General features: G+C 46.7%; 1 protein-coding gene across 5 annotated transcripts in view; it reads right to left on the bottom strand.

The window, feature by feature from the left end:
- SBF2 (SET binding factor 2) overlaps positions 1 to 21,203 on the bottom strand; it is a 2,158,806-nt gene that overhangs the window by 65,888 nt on the left and 2,071,715 nt on the right. For all 5 annotated transcript variants that reach the window (XM_086955965.1, XM_086955960.1, XM_086955962.1 and 2 more), the window contains one exon: positions 10,229 to 10,316. In XM_086955965.1, coding sequence (XP_086812091.1) covers positions 10,229 to 10,316 — 88 coding nt within the window. The remainder of the gene's footprint in view (positions 1 to 10,228; positions 10,317 to 21,203) is intronic.

The raw sequence follows: 21,203 nt of genomic DNA, 5'->3' as shown, positions 1-21,203 counted from the left end.
TCTTTAACAACAATCCAAAAACAGAAAATTGGTTCGTATAAATAAAAATACCTTATCAAACTAAATAAATTGTAGTTTGACTTTCGAAGTAAATTCTGAATAAGGGTGGAGGAGGCATTTTCGTTTTTTCTTGATAAAATAAGGTCCAGCCTACTCCATGCCCTGAAGAATCTAACTCCATAGATTTACAGAGATCAGTGTCGAGGCATGCCCCAAAAAAGTCATTGATTTGGAAGGAATGAGGGATGATTTTTCCTGATTGAGATGAAGCCCTAGAAACTGGAAGAGATTACGACAAGCTTGTGTTGAAATTTTTACGACACGAAAACTTGGAGCTTTTATCAACTAGTCGTTACGGTAGAGAAACACCTGGTGACCTGAACACTGTAGGAAAGCTGCTATGGGGGCCAGGCATTTGGTGAAAACCCTCGGAGCAGATTTTAAACCGAAAGGAAGCACCTTTAATTGGCATTGGCACACTGCCACTTCGAACCGGAGGAATTTTCGATGCTTGGGTTGAATGGGAATATGGAAATAAGCATTGAGGAGATCGAGAGAAGACAGATAATCCCCTTTTTCCATGAGAAGAAGAATCTCCTGGAGAGAAAGCATTCTGAAGTATTATTTTTTGATGAACTTGTTTAGCAACCTTAGGTCCATGACCTGCCTCCATTTTCCTGTTTTCTTCTTACCCCTGATTGTGCTGGTTGAGAGGTACTTCCTCTGTGGCATGTTAAAAAACGAAGTGATCTTATCTCCTGTTTTGAGATCGGAATATGGTGAAGTCGAACTTTCCGCAGCGGGACATTTGTTGGGTACTCCATGAATTCCAGGGTGTAACTGTGATGGAAGATGTCTAAAACCCATTTTTCTGATAAAATGGACTTCCATTACAGAAAGAATTTTGAGACAGTGAGACAGAATTGCAGTGGGACTGTGGTGGTAGGGGCCTGGTGAATCTCTTTGCCTCTTATTGGAGTCCTGGGACTTTCCAGTAGATTGCTGCCCCTTGCATCCTGTTGGTCTTGAATAAGACTGAGCAGCATTGGATCGGAAAGTATGGTTGGTAGGTATTCTGCGGATAAGGTTGGTAAAACTGTTGGAACTGTGGTTGGGATAGGTACTGCCCCTGAACTCTACCCCGAAAGGACTGAAAGCGGCGTTGGTGGAAACTGCCTAGTGACTTAGCCATGTCTGTGACAGATTTTATGAACTGTAGTGCTTTGTCTATGTGCTTACCAAACAAGTACTCTCTATCAAACGGCATATCAAGTGCCTTGGCTTGTACTTTTGGATGGAAGGTAGTCACTCTCAGCCAACCCTGACGACGCAGCACAGCTGCTCCTGCGATCTGGCAAAAAGTGGTAGATGACACATCAATGAGCTCTGAAGGTGCTCTTTCCTCTTCTGGCAGAATGTCCTTAGCCTCCTTTTTTTATCTTCCAGAAGATATTCCAACAGCGCAGAAATGTCCTACCATATCTGTCAGTCATATCTCCCTAAGATGGCCATGGCATTGAAGGCTCTAATGGAGGTGGCCGCCAGAGCAGAGGACCTCTGTTGTCAAAATGGCGATCTTCCTTGTCAGGTGGAGCTGTAAATGCGGAAGATGGATCTTTGGCTCTCCGTTGTGCTGTTAGCCTGATGACCAAGTCCGGCTTAGGAGGACCAATGAGGCATGTGGGCGAGTTGTCAGGAGCCTTTTTGCCCAGCTTTGGAATTACCACTGGAATGGAAACAGGTGTTTACATGCGCTTGAGGTCCTCTTGCCACAAAAAATCCCCTAAAGGGAATGCTCTAATGGAACGCTGAGAACCCGGTTTGAAGTCATTCAAAAAGCATTCAGTTTGTTTAACCGGCATTGGTAGATAGAAACTCTTGTAGGCACACTCTAAAAGATCGTGATGTCCACCGATGTGTGCAAGCGGAGAATCCGCAGAAGGTGGGATAGGAAATGGTGTCATGGGAGATATATAGTCATCCCACTCATCACAGACATTCACATCAGTATGAACCTTATCCTCTTCCATTTGTTACTGATCGGTATTCTGGGTGTCCTCTGTGATGATTACCAATGGAGGCAATACCTTTTCCCCGGTGGATTTAAGAGTTACTTTGGCCAGACAGATCTTGAGGAGGCAGAAGCCGCTGAGAAGCGTTAACAACTGGAAAACGTCTATAATAATCAATGATATTATGTAAGCCCGACACTAAAGAAATTGGAATATTCACAGATGGTTCCCTAAAGTAATGACATTCTTCCTACTGATCATCACATGGGTAACGCTCCTGGAAGGAATCTGGCCGCTGCACAGAAGATGGATATCTATCCGTGAAAGAATATTCCCCCGCAAGATAAGAGGATGGATCATTGATCCAATGTCCTCATCCGAGTCATGGCATTTGACCCCTAACTGTGATGGACTATATGCAGGGCCAAACAAACCTTTATCTTCAGCCTCTTGGAAGTCCAATAGGCAAGCTGTAGGCAGAGGGGAAACCTTAGAAAAATCATGTGTTCATTTGGGATGCAGAAAACTGGTTTTTCCCTCCGTCAATGGGCTCAATATTTGTGCCACTGCCGATATAGCTATCTGGAACACCGTCAATGTTGCGTGGACGATCTTCGTCTGTAGGATCGCTGTTGTCAGAGCCGATGAAGGGCCGGTGGTCATCAGCGAAATCCTCATCAACAACGACAATGTGGTCAAAGTTAGTTGCGAACCTGCTGATGTTGCTGCTGTCAATGTTTTGACCTTTGTCATTCTAGCCGTTGCAGATGAGGTAGTCGATGGTGCGGTAACCTCTGCTTTTCTTGTAGAGGTCTGAATCTTCTACAACAAAGCTGTCGACAGACAAGATGAATGCTCTCCAACAGGAGTCAGTGGAGCACAAGATGGTGCTGAACAGGATCTTAAAATCCCAGCCTGAGGTTTTTGGTGGTGTTTCACCTCAGATTTATCCTAGGACTTGAATCTCTTTCAGTCCCCATGATGAGAAGAGGAGCAATCTTCCTTTCTATTTCTACAGGAAGAATTTCCTTTTCCTGAGGTTAAGACTCGGAGTCTGTGGCAGACTTCTTCTTTTGGAACCAGAGAAGCAGCCTACCCTCTCAGTCCTTGAGGTTCCTGGCTGAAAACATGCAGCAATATTTGCAGGGTCAGGGTAGAGGCAGTTTAGACACTGTTTGTGGGGGTCTTCTGAGAACAGCCTACACTTCCCACAGGTATTGCAGAGCCCTAAAAAGCCATTTTTTAGACCTGGGCATCATATAGAGAAGGAGAGGCAAATACACAGTTCAGAAATACTTCGAATGTAGCAGAAGCTGCAAAATGGAGGTCCGAGGTTGAAGAGAGAACACAGTCACTGAGCAGAGCTCAGAGAGACTCCCTATCACACGACGTGCGGTAAGAAATCGGAGGTATGGTGGCTCTGAAGGAGAATGATACTCCGAGGTATCTGCTGTGATTGGCTGAACTTTGGATGTTATAAAATAGGGTTGAAATGTTACTAAACTGTGGTTTCTGTTCTATGGTAATGTTTTCAGTACTACTATTTTTACTGTTACTGTGGGACTTCCACCATGATGAGGGGGAAGATTCAAGCATGTGAATCTATAAAAGATTAGGACTGGGCGGTGAAATTCGCTTCGTTCGCGGAGTTTGTGGAGTTTTCGGCACTCTGCACTTTCTACTCTGGAGAGCAATTGTTGACAGAGTAGTTGGAAAATTTCTCTTACCTTAAGAAATGGGTTAGTGCTAAATAACTACGCAATTTTAATTATGTTGCTGTTTCTGATAATGATAAATCCAAAAAGTCTATTAATAGAAATGTGATTTGTGTATTAAAGCACTAGGTTCTTATGTTAAGGGGCACATTTTTCTGTTTTTCACAGGGGCTTGTTTTGTTCATATTTATATGAGGCTCATCAATCAAATCAATCAATCAAAAATTATTTATAGAGTGCACAGCTACTAAATAGAGTGACCCGCCGCTAGTAGATCGGCGAAACAAAAGGATCTACAGGGGAGAGTTAGAATACTTTATTAAAAAGCTAAGTCTTCAACTGATGTCTAAAAGACTCCAGGTCCTTAATGGTTCTCAGAGACAAGGGCAATTAATTCCATCAATCGGAAGCCACATCAGAAAAAGAAGAATCACCCCATATTTTCTTCTTTGGCTTGGGCACTACTGTTAGCAAAGACTCCACAGAGCTTAGTGTTCTTGTAGGCTGGAAGTGCAGTAGCCTCTTGGACAAATAGTTAGGTCCCAGTTCATAAAAAGCTTTGTGGGCTATGGTCAGTCCCTTAAATTCCACTCTTGACTTGATCAGCAACCAATGCAAATCTTTAAGATGGGCATGCACCGCGCTGCTCAATCCCAGGAATCTTTAGGAAAAGCACAGCAGCAGCGTTCTGCACCACCAACAGTCTTTTCAACAAGTACTCCAGGAGACCCCAATAAAGAGCATTTACATAGTCCAGCCAGTATGTCCTCAAAGAATGAATCCTTGTCCTTTGACAGGAAGCGGGGAGCATATACAGGAACTTCTTCAACATCCTGAGGAGGCCAAAACATGTCCCGACCATGCTCTCGACTTGAGAGTTGAAGGTGAGATTATTAAATGTTATTCCTAAATTTGGAGGAGAGGGGGATGAGTTGGGCCACATCTCACCTCCCCACCCCATATTCTGTTTCCCGGAGGGTGTTTCCTTTTCCTTGAACGGTGCGTTTCATGTTGTACGCTGCTGGATTTATTTTAAAAAACATTGTCTATTTATCTTAGATTTTTTCTAGACTAGACTAATTGGGCTAAGCTTTATGATTCTCTATTTCTGTAATTGAGCCTTCATGACAGTTTCATGTATTTGTCTCTGTAATTTGTAATTTTCTGTAATTAATCAATTTTGCCTTATTATTTGATCGAGAACTCTGGGCCTGATTTAGATCTTGCCAAATCTGCTCCCACTGGCACTTTTTCGACGGTTTCAACGCCCGCCTACTTGGAGGTCCGTTTGCTCTATTTAGATGTTAGCGGGTCTGTGGACGAAAGACCACCCGAGGGCCGAGGGCCGCCGACTCTGCCAGGAATTTTCACTCACGGAAAAGCCAACATAGGCAGAAGCAGCTGTTGGTGGGAGTCTACTCAAGAATACCGCTGAGAAAATCACGATGTGCCCTTCCGTCAAGGAAACAGTGGCAGGGATACCTCCTACTTTGAGTTGGTGGAATCGAAGGAAATGAGGTAGAAACATACCTTTTTAGGGCTCGACCTCTGCCAATGCGCTTGCGTATTGCAGCTGTTGAGACATATTGGGGCTTAACGAGAGCTTAACTAAACGGGCGATTTGATGCTGTGCCCGTGAAAAAAGCGCGTGCACGCATCAAAGCCACCAGCCTCCCTCCCACAAGCTTCCCCCAGCGTGCGCTCTGGCATTTCTCCTCCCCTAATTATTCACTGCCCAAGGCCGGCCGGCACATCAAAGGCTGCTGCTCCCCGTGCGTCTCGTCACCCTATTCTTCCCTTCTTGCCTCTCCCCGCCCCCCCTCCCCACCACAGCAATGCAGAGGGCTTGTTAAATAGGGCGAGCAGAGCGTCACTGCAGCAGATAGAGTATCCTGCCACATTTGTCACAGAGCACCTTACCTGCCACATTATAACTCTAGCCCTAAATCACTTCAGCCAGTGCTTCGGGAGTCAGAGCACAACACACATTTTACCTCTTTAATGCCGGATTACACCATACAATTGGTGAAAGGTGACTTGTTAGATTCGGAAAAGTATCCAGAGTGCTGTTACATTTCCTATGCAGCATTCCTGGTTACGTTTTGGATCTTTTGATTTACACTTCGTTGGTTTAAAGAGCTGCTGATTATATAGCCCGTGGTGTATTATGCGGCTAAAGCGTCCGAGCTATGATCAGATGGAAGTTGCTCCAATCGCAGAAGCGCATTCTTTAGTTGCTCTGATTTAGAATACAACGCACAATCGAACCATAACACCACTAATGCAGTCATCTGTAAGACAGACATTTCGTAAATCATTGCCTTGTTGCATACTAGATGGGCGATAACATGGTGCTGCAGTTCAAGGTTTATGGTGAGCTCTGGACTTCAGATGCTTTTGAGTTTCATTTTCAAACCCATCAAGCCCAGTAACCACGGAATGGAACAAAACCGGGACGCACTGGAACCAGAAAGGCTGCAATATAATTATTATAATATATTTAGAAACAATGATATATAGAAACAGAGTTATTCATTGATTGGGAGTGATAATTTTTAATAAAAAAAAGTTTGCACTGCTATTTAACCGTGGGATTTCCTCGGCTGGGCCCCCCAGACACGTCCGATTAAAATAGGTTCTTATGCAGTGAGTTGTTCCATATCTATCAGAGTGCGTCACGAGGACACAGGTGCTGTGCCGGTCACAAGTTCAGAATTACTTCTATCTGACCTCTAGACTAATATAAAAAGCTGCCTCACTGCTTCCTGACACCGGAGGAAGAACACGCCTGAATCACTGTTTTATCATACTGCGCAGTGTCAACAACAAACATGGCTGCCTCACTGCATGGAATACACGGGGCTAGTGTTGTAATTTAAAGCGTTAATGCCATCACCATGACAATGCAGAGGCTGTATATCAAGCTATCTCCTTTTGATGATGTACACGCATAGACAAAGACTCACACAGAGATGTTCGCATAGAGACAGAGACAAACACACACACAGAGGCGTACACACAGTGACGCACTCACAGACAGTGATGTACACACAGAAACAGTGATGCACACATATATACTTACAGAGACGCACACACAAAGACAGAGGCACATACAGAGACAAAGATGCACAGTAGAAACAGTGATGCACATACAGAGACTTACAAACAGAGATGCACACACAGAGATGACGTACACAGGAACAGTAATGCACATATCGAGACAGACACTAAGAGGCACAGACAAAGATGCACACACGAACAGTGGTGCACAGACAGAGAGACACACAGACAGTGATGCGCAGAGAGAGATGTACATGCATAACCTATCATATGTTTTGGCATTTAAAATAAATATTAATAGATTGCTTTGCATATAATAAGTATAGTTATTATTCAACATAACAAAGATAATTATAAAAACATACAAATTTTGAAAACATTGCATTATTTAGCAATGCCAAAAATTCAAACTTAATTAATGCGAGAACTATTGCATTGCAAATGCTTGTTTCTGTTTCCCACTTCCTTTTCCATCGTGAACACCCCTGTCGAGGTCCTCCTTTTTCTGCTTACTACATGACCACAACACTAATCAACAATGCTGTCACAGGGATTTGAGGTAAGCTTCTTTTACCCTTGATTTACTATGAATAAAATATTGACAATTGCTTTCTCGTGTATTTTTACATTGCTTTCATGAATTTATTTTGTGTGTAATGCATTAGTGTACATTTTACAGCTTATCAAGGTAAAATGAACACACCTATATTAACACTTAAAAAAAATTATCCTGGTGCGGTGGTTGTGGGTGTAGTGCTTGTGGTGGTTGTGAGTGTAGTGCTTGTAGTGCCTGTGGGTGTACATTCAATAGTGTGTGTTTGCTGTTTGTGTGATATTCAATATGTAAGAAAAAGGGCATAACATATTACCTACTTATTGTTAGAAGCAAGCACAACATATATGCATGAACACATTAATCAGTCTCCACACCACCAGAAACTCACTTTATCAGCAAACTGCCGCTAGGAAAAAGCCAGCAATGGGGACATCTAAATAGGCTAGGTGCAAACCCGCTGACGTGATGGCAACGGAGTGCAGTTAGCCAACAGAGGAGTCTGCCACTTTGACGACGGTGACCCGCTTATGCAGCGGGAAACAGTCTGTTGATGCAGATGGCGGTTCAGCCAACACACATCCATATATAATGGGCGGGATACCGAAAGGTTGGTGGAGTACTTGGATAGAAGAGTGTTCCTTGGTTTTTAGATACAAAAGTAAGGGAGCACAAGAAACCAACAAAGCCCATTAGGTTTGTTTAGAAAGCCCTCACTCCCCGACCTGGTTGGTGACATGCTTCATCATCGGGCCCCACTGGGTGTGACCGAATGTCACCCCAGTGTGCTACAACGCCATATTTGCTGCGGAGCTGGTAATGTGAAGATGTGAGGGCTATGTGGTGGGTTAAGTGAACAGAGTGAGGTGGTGAGTTAAAAATGCCTTGTATGTATCAAAAATTGATTTAATGGATGATCATCAAGGGCAAGATTTAAAAAATGTGTTGGTAAACAAGGCCAACTAAATTGGATGGTCTGTTTCCAATAACATTAAGTGAAGAAGTGATTGGTCAACATGTTTCTGCCGATGTTGGTATAGTTAACCTGGCATTCGTCAGGACCTAGAGTGAGTAAACCCCGGCGGTATGGGCACGCTAAGGCCCACCCTACCAAAGGACTTGAAAGTGAAAAAGTGTCTGTGAAGTGCAACAAAAAAGGGGGGGCCTCACCGAACAAAAAAGCGGGACGCACACACCCTCTTGGTCTCTAGATCAGAGACAAACAATTGAGTGCACTTCAAAAGAGATGAAAATTCACCCCATAGACCGCGGGAGGGGGGTGACGGCGTATTTGGCACATCGCCCACGACGCCAGGCACCCGAATGTCCACCTGGTCAGCCCTCAGAACCGGGTCTCGCGGGGATCGGTGAGGCCCTCCTTTTTTGTTGCACTTCACAGACACTTTTTCACTTTCAAGTCCTTTGGTAGGGTGGTTTTTGCCGGGGTTTACTCACTCTAGGTATTTAGGTGGCTCCCCCAGACCCTGAAATCAGATTTTGACATACAAAGAAGAGCAGTGTCACAGCGAAAACTGAGGAAACCAAAGACCCAGCTCTACCGGCCTGTCTGCAGCCCTTCTAGGGACTGCAGAAAAAGAGTGACTCGCCCCATAGCTCAGCAACCTCCAGAACCCTGGCAGGACTGCCTGCCTTCAAGAAAGACTCCTAATCTACCATGGACAGCGGACTTGTCCAGAAGAAAACATCTGCAAAGAAAAATACATCTGCCCCGAGGAACTGCATACTTGCCCAGGATCCACCTCTGCACCAGATGCCCACGGCACAAGTCTAAGTGGCCCATATGTCCTGCGTAAGAATCCCAGCGATTCTGAGCCAGAGTTCAATGTGGGCTGACCCCTGCCGGACTCCTCAGCGACACCTGTAGCCTCAACTTAAGGAATCCCCCTGACCACAACCTGACCGGTAAGAGTTTTCCGACGTCTAGGGATATCCCTGCACGGGCCTTCAGGACCTCAACGTTTGGTGTCCCTACGTCCCCTACTACCTCTACTTAGCTGGGCAGCTTGGAGTTTTCTTTGCCCAGCCTCCTGGCCTGCAGGCTTTCTTCAAGAGTGATATCCCCTGTGGTTACAGTGGGCCTCCTCAATGCTGTGATGGCACTCTGCACTCAGCCGCCCCAGAGACGATGAGGGTGCAAGTTTGGTGTTGCCTTGTGGCCACCCTTGTACTTACCTCAACTACAGGAGATTGACCCCTGACACTTCTTTACTCAACTGTGAGCAGCGCAACTTCGAGCACCTTCAGTGTCAATTGGTTTACAATGACCGCCCAACCTTGAATTTGACCTCTGCACCTGGTCGCCCCTGTGCCACTGGTGGTGCACTCTTGGAACTGATTTGAACCCTGCCTGGTATTGACCAAAGACCTCAAAGATTGAATCTGTAAGTCGAGTACTTTCCTGCAAAAAACACACTTTTTTTTACTACGATAGGCTAACATTGCAAAGCTTGAAAATTGCACGATGTCCACTTTTCAAAGTATAAAGTATTTTTCCTAAAAAACGTACTTACCTTTTTGCAGGCATCTTGGTCTTTAAATACATTTTGAAAGAAGCATATTTTTCTAAAAGTGGTGTGGATTTCTTTTTTGAGTTGTGTGTCATTTATTAGTCACTGTGTGAATAACAAATGTCTTACACTGCTCCGTTGTTAGGCCTTAGGTTGCTAGCCCATACTACTACAAATAGAGCACTTTGGGTTTACATTGAGCCCTGTACACTTCTAGGGGAATCTGGGGACTCTGTGCAAGGTATAACCACTTAGTGGTATACCATATACAGAGCCAGCTTCCTACATGTACCATTCTGAGAGATTAGCTTTCTGAGTAACAAAAACATCAATCATGACAGGCTTATCAAAGCATTTTACCTGGTGTTTCGTTACATCCAGTGCAAACCAGCGAGCTTTCCATCCTTTTAGTAATGCTCCTCTCTTGTAAAGTAATCCCTCAAAAGACCTGCAAGACAAATTAGTAAACAAATGACTAACTTTAAATTATGCAAATATATATAGATCAAATTTCTTTCCTCCTCTTACCTAATCAAACGCCTAAACTAATGCATATAAATTGGAAGAAATACAACAAGAAGCAAATTTCCGAACGTGACATAGGATTACTCTATCATCTCCCTCTTCTGTAAACTTAAAATCCTTATTTGTTAATCTTTAGTGCTAGCATATCAGGTCCTACATTTCAATGCACTGGACAACACTATCATTAACATGTTACTTGTAACTCACAAGCAATTACCAAGGTTTGGTGAGAAATCTGCTAGTAGATAACAGCCATGTAAAGTTACTTAACTTTGGTAACTCTCTTTTGGTTGGAATCGCAGATTCCTCACCTTGTAAATACCTCCAGATGCCAGTGGATCTGGAGATTTTCTTAGCAAAGCTCCCACCACCCTGAAAGTCACATCGGAGCCACATATTAGCACCACCCATGTGCACAGACATCAGTTTCTTTCACGACTCTATCCACACCCTGGGATGCTGGGCTCAATAACTGATCAGATGCGACAGTGAGTGGATCTCTAGATTGGGACCTTTTTATATGTGGAGCAAGGGACCATTCCACAGAATGAGGAGGTGGGAGGGCAGTGAGGAACCTGTGGTCAGATAGAATAGCGATCAGAAAAAGTGTTACTGGAGGTAAGTAACTTGTTCTTCTGATGAATACTGCTAACTGCAGAATCTTCATCTTCTGAATAGATACCAAAGTAGTACTTCCCAAGGTGGCAGATCTGTGAAATGATCAAAAGATCCTGTAGGACTGAAATGGAGAAATGTCCCTCCCGTTGGGCCAGACTGCTAAGGCAATAGTGCTGATGGAGCATGGTTTTCGTGAAATAAAACCTGCTTGGATTGAACTCCTAAAGTGTGAAATCATTAATCATGTGATGTGCAAACTAAATGCGAAAAAAGCTAACATGAGGGAAAGTAAAATTGTGCAAGCGAAAACTAAATTGCAGGAGTATGCCGCAAATGCTTATTATTAATGGACTAATGCTGCTCGAATGTTCTAAACTAATATTTGTTGGAAATAACCTTAACCTGGGATGGGGATGGGCAAACGCATAACACAGGGTGGGTAAGTTATGGTAGAGCATTATAAGTGATTAATAATGAATGTGTTTGTTTTCCGTAGAAATATGGTTTTCTGTTCTGCAGAAAAGGCCCAAGAGTCATTTTAGAAAATAAAAGCAGGTTTAATCTGAGCGGGAAAGGGAAGGTGGAAAACTGGGTCATGTGTGCCTGCCAAAGTTTGCGTGGAGAAACAAACTAATCTTCGGAAGCGGAACACTTCCTTAGAGAGTGGTGTAATTGAACAATCAAGACACTAAAGTTGTTACATGACCGTGATGGAGGAAATGTGTACAATGACAGCAGTTTGAATTTGTATTTCTTGGGCTGGAAAAAATGAATAAAGAGGAAAATGGACAGTCTTACAGAAGCGTTTGACGAGAGTGGTGTGACAGTACACCCCTTCCTTAACCAATAGAATAATGAGAAATTGTGTGTTATGATACAACGCAGTTTGGTCTTTTTGGATTTTAGGGTATAATATTACGCACTCAGTGGGATGAGTTAGAGGTTCCTTCTGCGCGAGAGGAGAGGGCTGAATTGCTGTCTCCTATTTGGGCTGGCTTTTTTCCTCTTTGCTAGATCCTGACTTAGTCTTTGCTCTTCAATTCTTCTTGAGAGGCCTTGCTGCTCTCATGGCCGGAGAGTAGTTTTCCTAAATTCCTTGTGGGCTATTTTGCACATGTCTTATATCTCTAATCTTTTGTCTCTATGCATATCCACTCACTCACTGTACTGATGTTGAGATGTACTTTTTATCATTTCATTTATGGTTTCTTGTGTGGTGATCGATGATTCGAGCTGTATTGTACTTGATGAGCAATCACATTATTTTAGATAAAGCATTATAAATATGCAAGTGAGTTTGTCTTTATTAGAGATATTGAATTTGGTTAATAATGAACATTACTAGTTCCAGGTATTAGTTTGGCAAACCATGATTACATAAATAAAGATCGCATCACCACAAAGTACAACCGAGAATGTTATACTAATTGGAAATTAGTAAGTTTGGTACTAGACTCACCCAGCGTGAAGGAGCCTACTGGGTAATGAATTGGGCCCAGGTAATGGAAATTTGTTAGTCCTGGATCGCATGATCAGTGCTATGTGAATGTTTGCACTGATGCTCACATAGCAGCCTGGCAAATATCCAGGACAGGCCTTCCACACACAAACACAGTGGTAGCAGCCTTGGCTGTGGTCGAATGAGTCCTTAGACCTTCTGGAAGCAACTTCCAAGCCGATGCATAGTACATTTTATGGTTTAAATCTTTTAATTCACATGTATCAAGAACATTGAAGTACATCGAATACACGGCCTTGCTCATTGATATCTATGCACATACGAATCTGGCCATAAGTGTCGCAGCACTCATCATGTGAGTATTAAGAACAAATAAAAAGTAAACTTAGAACTACCCCAGTTCCACCCAGTACTCAAAGAAGATGCAGGGCGTGTCTGCAGTGGAGAAATGTGTCTAATACTCTCATCCTATAATTGTGGGGAGACCTAGTCTATTTCATAAAGTCGGAGGGTACGTAGCTATTTAGGACATGTAAGTTCTCTAAATTCAGTGGATAAGAGAGCTAGAAATAGGTGCCAAATCTCACGGAAAGAAGTCTTAGAACTCATGAGGGTGGCAGACATCCTTTCCATCCTTAGGATGTACCATAGTCAGTGGAGCCAACCTCGGAGAGTGGGAGTAGTAGGAGTCCCCCAATTAGCAAGGATTTTCTGGAGCACAGCTCCTAATGCCAACCCTATCTGTCTCCCTCTGTTGGATTTGAGGGGGTAGGTTATTGGATTAGGTAAACCTAAAACCAAATATACGGTAATCTGAGTTTCAAAGTGTGTATCAACCTCATCCAAGAACAGTGTCCAATAATCTGTGAGGTTCAAACATTCCCAGAGCAAACGCAGGAACGTGCCTGTTGAGCGGCATTCACGCCAGCAGCCAGAACTGCGCTCTGTGTCACCTTTATTGAGACGCACCGGGGTCAGGTACCAGTAGGTAGCTACCTCAATGCTAGATGTATTCTGGGCTGTGTGTCGGGATCTATAATAAAAATCACCCCACTTCTTAGTATATAACTCTCTCCCAAGTTGTTTTGCCCATCTCCGTTGGCTGGGTGTAGGCTGTGGAGGGGCAGGCTGGCGCAATATTGCGTAGAGTTCAGAAATCAATTGTTCTTCTGTGGATTTTGTAACAAGCCACTTCTCGTATCTGATAAGCCGTCTGCTAACTGTGGGGAGGTTAGAAGGATGTATCAGCCAGTGTTGCACCTGGAGATAGCAAAGCCTTCCAGTCTCAGGCAAGTTATTTTTGTTGATGCAATTGTGAGAAGGAGAAGATTCCCTCTACATCAAACATATGGCCCGCAGCGCGGCATGGTGTCTGATGCCAAGCTGCAAACGCTCCTCATTGTAGGCCCGGGGTTAAATCTCCATTCTAAAACAGAGGTGTCAAGGGGGAAGGGAATGTAGTTATGTCCCTTCGGCATGCTACGTGGTGCCACACCTCCATGACCGTCTTAGTGATAAGAGGGTCTATCTGATCTTTTAAGGAACTGTGCCTTCTCGAGGGGAAGGCTCACGATCACCCTGTCCTGAAATAGCCAGTGCTTTCAGAATTCTCTCCATTCAACTCCACTAGGTACCGCATTTGTGTTGCTTGAAAGTACCTCTGCAGATCTGGAATTCCCAATCCCCCTTCGTCTGGACCTGGATAGCTCAATTCCTTTCTCATGCATGGTCGTGTCCCATGCCACACAAACCGGTTCAGCTCTTGCTGCATTATGATGCGTCCCTCTGGAAGGGAGGAGAAGGGAGACCAGCAGCACCTGGAGAGATGTTAAATTTTAGGCAAGATAGACATTTTAATGGTGGGAATACGCCCAAGTAAAGAAAGGTGGTGGTGTTTCCAGCTACTTAGATCCTCTCTAATTTGACGGAGTAGGTTGTTATAGTTTATTGTGGTGGTTTAGAAGACAGAAGGGGTGAGGTGAATCCTCAAGTAGGGCTCTGACTCTGTTACACACCAGACTGGGAAACAATCTTTTAACGAGGGTAGGCACTCACGTGTGGTCGACAATGCAGGGGCTTTGGATTTGCCCCTTAGGAGGTCTATCCATAGTGATACTGGCCACTAATGCACTTCTTTGCCTTTCTTCAGTCCAAAGAACACCACAAAGATCAAATTGTCTACCTGATAATGCGATTGATATAAAAGTACAAAGCTCAGCAGGAACTCAGCTCTAGTCCGCAACATCAGTTTGTCAGGAAAAAGCAGGATACAGGGCAGCTGGACTGCAAAAAGCCTAAAGCTCACTCACACGATGAACTGAAGTTATCTCAAAGAGAAAAACTGTTTGGAGAGTGAAACACAAAGGACAGTTGTGCTCTTGTTAAACATAGTACACATAAGGAATGTGAGAACCAAATTAAGGTCCCATCAGGGCATCACAAAAGGCTAAGGTGAAAACGTATGCACCACAAATTTAAGAAACCGCATCAAGAGACTTAAACAATGACAACTGGTCTGATAAATGCAAGAAAAATGAAAGGGTTGACAAGCTTTAAGATTGCCCACAGAAGTCCTTGCTGGGCTAAAGCCAACACAAAAAGCAAGACATCTGACAGTTTTGTCTGTATTGGGTCAGTATTATCACGCTGAGGGATCATCTAGCTCCCTGGGCCCTTGCCAAGAGGCAGTGGCTGGATGGATGGAGCTGGGTCAGTATTATCACGCTGAGGGATCATCTAGCTCCCTGGGCCCTTGCCAAGAGGCAGTGGCTGGATGGATGGAGCTCTCCTACCTTCGACTCAATGGAGATAAAACAGAAATCATGCTGTTTGGTAATTCATCACCCACTGCTTATCTCCCCCTGTTGTCGCCATGCTTGGGTCCCGCACCCTCTCGAAGCCACAGATAAAGAGTCTCGGTATGTGGCTCGACAACTCCCTTAATTTTGAATACCAGGCAACCGCACTTTCAGCAATCTGCTACGGATTGATGACAATGCTTCTCAAAATTATCCCCCTCCTTCCCTTCCAGGCGAGAAGGACAATGGTTCAAGCACTTATACTATCTCGCCTGGATTATGGGAATGCATTATACCTTGGAAATCCCCAAACTACATTAAATAAACTGCAAGTGACCCAGAACTGTGCTGCACGGATGCTTCTTCAGATCCCACGATGGCAATCTGCAAGACCGGCATTGAGACAGCTACACTGGCTCCCGATCTCAGCCAGGATACAGTTTAAAGCTATGTGCCTGGCACATAAGGCCGTATGGAAAACCGGTCCACCGATCATGCATTCACTAATAACTCCATATCTCTCGCATAGAACTTTACGCTCTAGTTCTCTATATCTGGCCACCACCAAGAAAATAGGGAAGGTGAGATGGGGCGGACGCTCTTTCTCATTCACTGCTGCAAAGCTGTGGAATTCCCTTCCCCAGGCCAAGCAGGGAAACAACAATCTTTTGGTCTTCCGTAAACTTTTAAAAACCCATTTGTTTGGAATACTTGTATAGCTCTGCGGTCTGATCTCACTCTGTTTTTCTTTTCTTCAGCGCTATGAGGCCTCCGGACAGCTAGGCGCTATAGAAATACTCTTTCATTCATTCATTCATTCATTATGGTTACCACACCAGGTCATAAACCTTTTGCAGGGACCAGCTTAGTCAGATTTTGTAGGTTGGTGCCTAGGTCAATCTTCATGCTTCGAGGTGTAGATTACACAGGCCTGGGTGAAAGTGGCAGCCTGATCGGAGGACAGAAGGTCATGTACAGAAGTTCAGGACAAAACACTCTCCTGGCCCAAATCAGGACACTAGGGTGACTTGAGCGGGGTCATTCCTGATCGTATTTAGAACTCTGGCACCAGAAGTAAAGAACAAGTTACTTACCTTTGGTAACACCTTATCTGGTTGAGACAATATCTAGCCTCAGATTCCTTACCTTTGAATTCCCAAGGTGTCAGACTGGATCAGGAAGATTTTTCTTTGAGCAGTACCCCTGCACACCGGTAGGGGGCGTTGGTTGGCTCTGCGTTGAGTTGTCTGCACCAGAAGTGGCGTTCAAGCCACATATACAGGAGCCACCTGGGTGCACTGACGTCAGTTACCCCTTCACAGCTTTCCACACCAGAAGTGCGGAGTCATGAAATGTACAGGCACTGGTGTGTTGGAAAACTAGGGCCCTGAAAGAGATCAGACCTGACCCTAGAATTCTGGCCACAGTGCGGGGAGGATGGGTCGATCGGTAAGGGATCGGTAAGGAATCTGTGGCTGAATAATGTCTCTGCCAGAAAAGGCGTTACAGGAGGTAAGTAACGCACAAGTTACTTACCTTCAGTAACAATATATCTGTAAGAAACAGTATTTAGTGTTAGATTCCTTACCTTAGAATATCCCCAGGCGTCAGACTGGATCCGGAAAGTTTTGCGTAGCAGTACCCCTGCGCGTCGGTAGGCGTCGTCTGCGGCTCCACGTCAGTCGTCAGCGTTGTGGTTGCCGGGATGATGTCGTCGGAGTACTTAGACACCGCCCTCACGCGCTGACGTCAGTTCTTGTACATAGCTTTCCGCGCCAGGAACACAGAGCCATGCCAGAGACCGACACTAGTGCCATAAAACTAGGGCCCTCAAAGGGAAATACCGTAACCCTAGATATCGGTCCGCAGAACGGGGAGGATGGGTGGGGCGGTAAGGAATCTAACACTAACTACTGTTTCTAACAGATATATCATTACCAAAGGTAAGTAACTTGTGCATCTGTAAGGAACAGGTTAGTGTTAGATTCCTTACCTTAGAATAGATACCCCAGGAATACCAACCTTCACACCAGAAAGTCCTGGGGAACGGAACAACCGAAAAAGCCATCTCTTCGGACTTGGCTGTCCAGGCAGTAGTGTCTAGCAAACGAGTGCAGCGAGGTCCACGTAGCTGCCAGATGTCCTGCAAGGGGACTCCCCAACCCAGGGCAGTAGTAGCCGCCGTGGCCAGAGTGGAATGGGCCCTCAGCCCAACAGGGGGCTCCTTCAGAGCCAAAGAGTAGCATACCTGGACACACAACACGACCCACCGAGAGATGGCCAGTTTGTGTACCGCCCGTCCCTTCTTAGCGCCCACGTAACCAACACAGAGCTGGTCGTCCACCGGAACAGTCGTGCGCGATCAAGGTAGAAGGCGAGAGCATGTTTTGGGTCCATACGGTGGAGACTCTCTTCCTCCTTAGAAGAATGTGGAGGCGGAAAGAAGGTGGGCAAGGTGATGGACTGCCCGATGTGAAAGGCTATAACCACCTTGGGCAGGAAAGAAGGACTGGTTTTCAACACAACTTTGTCCGGATGGACAGAAAGGAAAGGAGGTTTAGAAGAAAGAGCATGGAGCTCACTCACTCTCCTGGCAGAGGTGATGGCAACCAGGAATGCAGTCTTAAGAGTCAGAAGATGAAGAGGACAATTGTGAAGTGGCTCAAAAGGAGCGCACATCAGATATGTAAGAACAAGGTTCAAGTCCCACTGAGGCATCACGAAAGGAACAGGAGGGAACATGTGTGTGATGCCCATCAAGAATCTATTTACAATAGGGGACTTGAAAAGAGAAGGCTGATCAGGAAGCCTCAAGGAGGCAGAAATGGCAGAGAGGTAGCCCTTAAGAGTGCCCAGAGTAGAGCCCTGCTGGGCAAGAGAAAGAAGGAAGAGAAGAACCTCAGAAAGAGGGGCAGAGAGAGGATCCACAGCCTTTGCTGTGCACCATGCCACAAATGTATTCCACCTGCAGGCGTATACCGTTTTTGTGGAGGGATGCCTGGCTGCCAGAATCACATCACATACTTCAGGTGTCAAGTCAAATGGCCTCAACTGCCGCCGCTCAATCTCCACGTATGGAGGTGGAGGCTGGACAGGTTCGGGTGGAGGACCGTCCCCTGCTGCTGCGACAAAAGGTCCTCCTGAAGAGGCAGACGAATTGGAGGATCGACTGACATGCGGAGTAGCTCGGGATACCAGTATCTTCGTGCCCAGTCCGGAGCCACAAGGATGACTTGGGCCCGGTCACGCCTGATCTTTTTCAGCACTCTGGGCAGAAGTGGTATAGGCGGAAAGGCATACAACAGACTGCAGCTCCACTCGCAATGAAAAGCGCCTCATAGCAAGTGCCGCCTTGTAAATTCCAACGCGCAAAACTGATGACAATGCGCGTTCTCTTCGGTGGCGAATAGATCTAACCAAGGCTCTCCCCACTGCTGAAAGAGGCCTTGCGCCACGTCCAAGTTCAAAATGCCATTCGTGATCCATCATGCACCGCGGCTGAGTTCGTCCGCCCTGGCGTTCAGGGAACCTGCCAGGTGTTGAACCACCAGGGTGACGCCCTGGTGTTCCAGCCATGTTCAGAGGCGCAGAGCCTCCTGACAAAGGGCCCACGACCCCACCCGCCCTGTTTGTTGTAGTACCACATGGCGGTGGTGTTGTCCATGAACACCTGCACTACACTTCCCCGGACAGAGGGAAGGAATGCTTTCAGTGCAAGCCAGATCGCCCAAAGCTCCAAACGGTTGGCGTGGAGCCGGGACTCCGCCGGAGATCAAAGGCATCTGATCTCCCTCTCTCCCATGTGGCCCCCCAACCCAGGAGGGACGCATCAGTCACCCCTACGTGTTCTGGTTGGGGAAGGGAGAGAGATCTGCCGCTCACCCAATCGTGGTTCGCGAGCCACCACTGCAACTGTCTCGCAGTGCCCTCCGAGATCCGGACATAGTCGGACAGGTTGCCCTGATGCTGTGCCGCTGTTCAGGGGGATAAACCCGAAACTGCGCTGAGTCCAGAACCGACCAGATGAAGAGGAGCTTCTGAGAGGGGCACAGGTGTGACTTTGGCACGTTGATGGAGAACCCAAGCGAGTGCAGGAGGTCGACTGTTTGGGGCGAGCCCGCCTTCAACAACCAATCTTCGAGATAGGTGAAGACTGAAACCCCTAAACGGAGCAGATGAGCTGCGACCACCACCATCACTTTAGTGAACACCCGTGGGGAGCTGCTAAGGCCGAAGGGGAGCACGGTAAACTGAAAGTGTTCGTGGCCTACCGTGAACCGCAGGTAACACCGGTAGGCCGGCAGGACGGGGATGTGGAAATACGCGTCCTGCAAGTCCAATGCTACCATCCAGTCTTCTGGGTCCAGGGCAGCTAGGACCTGAGCCAAAATCATTATCTTGAACTTCTCCTTCCGGAGGAAGCCGTTGACGCTCCTGAGATCCAAGATAGGGCCTAGGCCCCCTTTGCCCTTCTTGGGTACCAGAAAGTAGTGGGAATAGCAACCTCGTCCTACTTCTGGCCAGGAACGAGCTCGACGGCCCCCTTGGCCAAGAGGGCCGTAACTTCCTCCTGCAGAAGTTGCAAGTGATCCCCAGACATGCAGTGGTACTGCGGTGGCATGGCTGGAGGGGTCGCCTCGAAGGGGAGGGAGTAGCCCCTTCAGACGATTTGCAGCACCCACCTGTCCGATGTGATGGAGTGCCAGTGGAGGAGGTGATGGCGAACCCTGCCCCCCACTGGCGTCAAATGGGCATGAAAACTCGGACTAGGAGGTTTTTGAGGCAGATTCTGCGGGGGCGGATGTGGACTGGCCTTGCCTGTGTCCCCAGGTAAGGCCAGGGCGGTTGCCATGTCCGCAACCGCGTTGAAGTGGATTCTGCGGTCTGTGGCTAACTGGACATGAGGGGGTGCCCCTTCCTTGACCACAAAAGGGACGAAAGGCGGAAGTCTGCTGGCGTTGGCCGAGGCTCAAGGACTTGGCCGTAGCCTTGGAGTCCTTAAAACTTTCCAGCGCGCTGTTCGCCTAGTCGCCAAAGAGGCGACGGCCATCAAGGGGCATGTCCATAAGGGATGCTTGGACATCGCTGAAAAGTTGGCGGACCCCAGCCAGGCGTGGCGAGAACCACCACCGTCGTTGCAATTGCTCTGCTTAGCAAGTCTGTGGTATCCAGTCCACACCGAATGGAATATCGTGCTGCGTCCCTTCCCTCCGCGAGGGCCTGGATTAGCTCTGCCTGGACCTCCGCCGCGCACTGCAGCAGCACTTCCGCAACCGTATCCCACAAAGAGTGAGAGTAACAGCCCAAAAGGCAGGCGGTGTTGACAGACCGCAACCCTAAATGTAATGAGGAGAACAGCTTCTTACCGAACTAGTCATACCTCTTGGATTCCCGATCCGGAGGGGCGGTCGGGAATGCGGTCTGGGAAGTCGAGGCCTGGATCACCAGGCTCTCAGGGGTGGGGTGAACGGACAGGAAACTGGGGTCGCCCGGAGCCGGGCGGTGGTGTAGGTCTACGTTCCGATCCACAGGCAGGCCTGTGGAGGCCTTGGACCAGGTGCCCAACAGAACGTCATGAAGGGCCTCATTGAACGGCAGGAGAGGCTCTGAGGAGCTTGCCTGCGGTTTGAGGACCTCGGTGAGGAGGTTAGTCCTCACTGCCGCGACTGGGAGCTCAAGAGCCAAGGCTTTGGCTGCCCGAGTCAACACCACGCTGTATGCAGCCACCTCCTCTGTAGCCACAGTAGGCGGGGAAACAAAACCAGTGTCGGGCTAAGTGTCCAGACCACTGGCCTCCCCAAGTTCGTCCGCCTAGTCCTGGCTCAACTGGCACTGCAGTGCCAGAGGGTCCTCAGACCCCTCCCAACCCCCCTCGTCATCCATCTCCTGAAGGTCAGGAAAAAATGATGGAGCCGGAGGGTCGGTAAAGGGCTCA

Source organism: Lissotriton vulgaris, chromosome 2_1, assembly GCF_964263255.1.
Source record: "Lissotriton vulgaris chromosome 2_1, aLisVul1.2, whole genome shotgun sequence".
In the NCBI taxonomy this organism is placed as follows: Eukaryota; Metazoa; Chordata; class Amphibia; order Caudata; family Salamandridae; genus Lissotriton; species Lissotriton vulgaris.
The sequence above is the reverse complement of the archived record's forward strand: the minus strand, read 5'-3'. Positions and strand labels throughout refer to the sequence as shown.